The 4041-nt window shown below is 36.2% G+C and overlaps 1 protein-coding gene across 1 annotated transcript; it reads right to left on the reverse strand.

The window, feature by feature from the left end:
• Window positions 1–1130: 1130 nt before the first annotated feature.
• Window positions 1131–3196, reverse strand: LOC111693004 (putative nuclease HARBI1). The gene is made up of 5 exons (XM_023457143.1): window positions 2798–3196; window positions 2529–2725; window positions 2281–2428; window positions 1833–1989; window positions 1131–1691 (listed from the first exon to the last, which is right to left on the reverse strand). Exons 1-5 carry the CDS (start codon window positions 3035–3037, stop codon window positions 1294–1296), a joined length of 1140 nt encoding a protein of 379 aa, XP_023312911.1. The 5' UTR covers window positions 3038–3196; the 3' UTR covers window positions 1131–1293.
• Between the last annotated feature and the right edge of the window lie 845 nt (window positions 3197–4041).

Here is a 4041-nt window from a genome sequence, read left to right on the forward strand (position 1 = left end):
CCGCCGTGATGTGCTCGGTAAGGCGAAGGATTTGGAGTTCAGTGGAGTGATTGGGTCGGAAGGCGAACTGCTCGTCTGGAATGACTTGCAGTTCTGAACTGTGAACTAGCAACTAACGAGTGAATACTAAATACCTAACCTACAAACATAATATCAAATAGTTTGTTGGATGATTAACTGAATTGTTATGAATTAATCATTTTTACTGCCAATTCATATAATTATTGAAGTAACCTTTAAACATTGTAATAGTAGTTATTTTGCAATTAAAACAAAAATTAACTTTTGCTGATCTAGAATATAACTTTTTTTTAAGGGGACTGTAATGACTGAAACTGAAGAAACGGTCCAGAATTCTGATAAGTTTTCCAGGTACTTCTCAACAGCCATCCACTGCAGAAATACAAGTTGAGGACCAGAATTCGCCAACATTTTTATCTACCCCAGGCTTTAAGCGAAAACGATTCACTAAAACTGCAAGGCTAACAGAATCAATGTAGAACAATGATATGCTTCTAAAAATAAAAAAGAGAATTTAGAATCACACAAAATCTATAGAGAAAAAAATTTAAATTTTACTTTGTGGTTAAAAAAAAAAGAAACCTACTGGAAAAAAAGTTAATGATTCTAGAATCGATCGGTGATAGCCTCAACCAAATGGTAGATCATAAAGATAATACAAAATCTGTTACATTCTACCATAATGATGACAAAAATAAGTGTTAATTGCGTAATATACCTAAATAAAAATCAAAGCAAGCGCAACAAAAAGTGACTGATGCAATCTAGTTTTTTTGTGTTCAAAGTATCTGTACTCGTGATATTAAGTTTCTTAATTAAATAATGTGATTTATGAGTGTTTCCAAAGATTATAATTAAGTTTGTGATTAGTTTTGTTAATAAAATACCTATTATGTTTCTTTTATTTATTGTTTAAATATTTATAATGCTATTTTATGATTGTATTAGATTATAGTTCGACAAATAACAAATGAAATTATAATGTTACAAATTCTCTTGTAAATATTTAAAATTGTCGCATTGAAAAAAATATTTATTTACTTGGTTGAGTGATTTCTGGGCTGGTTGCCACGTCATCGGTTTAAAAAAAGTATTTTTTTTCTGAATAACTTCTGAAGAAGAGATTGATATGTCTCTCGAAACGTCGAGTTGTAAATCGACGACGTGGCAACCAGCCCGGAAATCACTCAACCATTAACGACAGCCATGGAAGCCTATAAACAAAATTATTTCCTTATTTTAAAAAAGTAAAAGTAAACAAATTTACTGGAGTTATTGTGGTTGTAAAAAATGGTTATTTATTATATTTTGTTGCAATTGTCTTGCTGCTTCTAAATCGATATTAACTCCTCTTACTACTTCATTAACATTATCTACAGCATATATTCCATAATCTATATCAGCAAGGACTTCATTATCTCCAGGCAATGGAATATTGTTTGTTATGCACATATTGTGTAATACAGAACAAGCATTTGCAATTTTACCAGCTTTTGTAGGTGACATATGTAATGTCCGATGCTTTAAAAGACATCGAAATCTATTCTTTAAAACACCATTACACCGTTCAATATTTGACCGTATGCTACAAAAGCTTTGGTTGAATCTTTCTTCACCCCTGGTTTCTGGATTCCTTATTGGTGTTAGTAGCCAAGGGCGTGTTGGATAACCTAAAACAGTATTTTATTTATTTTCCTATTAACTTTTTATCTTATTCTTTGTATTTAAAGCTCTTTACATAAAATTTAGGTAAGCATTTAAAAATTTGAACTAGGGACAAGTGTTATTAGTATAATTAAATATTATTGTACCCGAGTCCCCTATAAGAAAAAAAACATTTCCAGGATCGCGTCGATATATGCCTTCCATCACTTGGGACACACGTGAAGTTCGCCAAATATGGGCATCATGGGTAGAACCAGGAAATTGAGCATTAATATTCATAATTTTTAAATCACAATCACAAATCTAAAACAAAAAAAAAGGACTAAAATTTAATAAAACACTGAGAGCTTTCACATTTCTTCATTAAACCATTACAAATATAAATAATTCCATCAGTGAAACCAAAATTAGAAAAAAATTGTGACGTTCTTGTAAGTACTGTTTTCATTCTATACATTGACACGTATGTATGTATTGCAATCATACTTTCAGTTACCTACTTATATTTGTAATTTGCAGTGTTGCTGAAGGCGTTATAAATAATTGCAAAATCTTTTACTGGTAACAGTATTTTATTTATATTTAGGTACTTACAAGCTGGACATTAAGCGAATGGTAATGTTTTCGGTTCACATAAATGTGTTCAGGATAAATGGGGTGGTTTACAGGTGGAGCAATGATGGCAATATGGGTACAATCAATGCACCCAATGACTCCTGGAAAATGGTATTTTTCATAAAACCTAAAAATATTCAGTTACATGTTTTTACAGTAGCTTAATGTCTTTTAAATCTACCACACTAACTTTTTAAGTAATATGAAATACTGAGGCAGGATTCTACCTTGTTCGAACAGACTCCAACTCTTCCATGTTTCTGGGAAAATGAATCCAAGCATTCATAATTTCAGGTTCATTTAACGCATTTGTTACATCTTCAATGCTTCTGCTAACAGACGCTTGACTTATGCCAATGTAAGCATTGCTGCCTGTTATCTCTTGATAACTTCCAAACCCATAAAATTTTAAAGCAGCGAGAACCTAAACGTAAGACAGTATAAATGTCCTGTCCCTGTGGCATATTTAATCTACCTTAAAATTATATTTTCTCACCTTTAATTTCACTGGTAATGCTGATCTACGGTTTGGTTGTTCAATAAATGGAGTCACCAAATCAATGACTTCTCGACATAATTCTTTTGTCAGTCTAAAGTTTTGAATAAATTTACGATCTGAAAGAGTGTTAAATGGATCTCTTTTAAGTAATACTTCTCTACCTATTATTAGGTCTTCTTCAGCGTCTTGAAGATCTTGTTGAATATTATTCCAAATTAGTAATTCATTTAAATCCATTTTTTGATGACAAGTAATTAACACAATTTTCAGGTTAGAATCCTTTTTCTGTGGTTAGAATTAAGCTCCCTTGTTGCATTCTCTCACAAATGTGGAAGAGATACATTTGTTCCCTAGGGAGCATTTTATTCTCTTGCTTTTCAATAGAACATAGTTCAAGAATACGGGTTTTAAATTCTTGAGAGAACCACGCCCACTTTCTCTTTACTGTTCTATTCTACTAGCGTCAAGAATAGGGGCCCAGGGGGTCTATTCTCGAATCTCGATTAACGCAAGTCGCATACGACTTTCCAAAATGTCGCGCCATTATTCCATGGCTAGAAATTGGCCTCAATGATTTGGGATCGAGGGGGATTATCCCTCTTTATCCTGCCTCATCTCGTGTAGGCCTGGACAGCCTTCGTAGGTGGGCCCCATCCGTCGTCTACCCCGACCGCACATGCGGCCGGTATAGGCGCATTGTGGGACCTCCTTTTGTCCTGGCTGGGCCCCGCCGGCTAGGGCCCTTTCTTCTGGCGCTCTTCTTGCTTCGCCGGCTCGTCTGTGTAAACCCCGGGGTAGTATCATGTTTATGTGTGGTATGGTTGGGTAGGGTAGTGCGGCTATGCAGCCTGGGATGCGCTTTGCTAAGGTGGCCCTTAGCCCAGCGCGGGAGGGGAGGGGAAAGGAGGGTATGGGGGGTGTGTATGTGTGTGAGTGTTGTTGTCTTCGTTTCTTAATCCTGGCTGTCTCTGAAACAGAAAAGGTTAGCGGGCGGGGGGAGGGGGGAGTCGTTGGGGTGGTCACCCAGGGTCAAAAAGTTGGTGTCTAGGTCTTTTGTGTTTGTCGGTCACGTCGGGTACGTGGTCAACGGCCTGCCTGAGGAGGGGATTGTCATGTCTAGCGTCTACGTCAAACCGTTTCTCCGCAATTTGTCTTATTGTCTGTGTAGCGTTTGTGTATTGTAAGTCTCGTAATATGTCAGTGTTTCTTACGTACCAGGGCGCGTCGGTGGCCGTGCGGAG

The sequence above is a fragment of the Anoplophora glabripennis genome, unplaced genomic scaffold, assembly GCF_000390285.2.
Source record: "Anoplophora glabripennis isolate ALB-LARVAE unplaced genomic scaffold, Agla_2.0 scaffold6299, whole genome shotgun sequence".
Taxonomy (NCBI): Eukaryota; Metazoa; Arthropoda; class Insecta; order Coleoptera; family Cerambycidae; genus Anoplophora; species Anoplophora glabripennis.

Excerpts from the sequence above, each read along its gene's own strand:
- LOC111693004 (XM_023457143.1), bottom strand. The coding sequence starts at position 3,037 with ATGGATTTAAATGAATTACTAATTTGGAATAATATTCAACAAGATCTT. Across the intron at positions 2,429-2,528 it reads TTGGAGTCTGTTCGAACAAG|GTTTTATGAAAAATACCATT; the intron begins GTAGAATCCTGC and ends GAATATTTTTAG. Across the intron at positions 1,692-1,832 it reads TTTTCTTATAGGGGACTCGG|GTTATCCAACACGCCCTTGG; the intron begins GTACAATAATAT and ends ATACTGTTTTAG.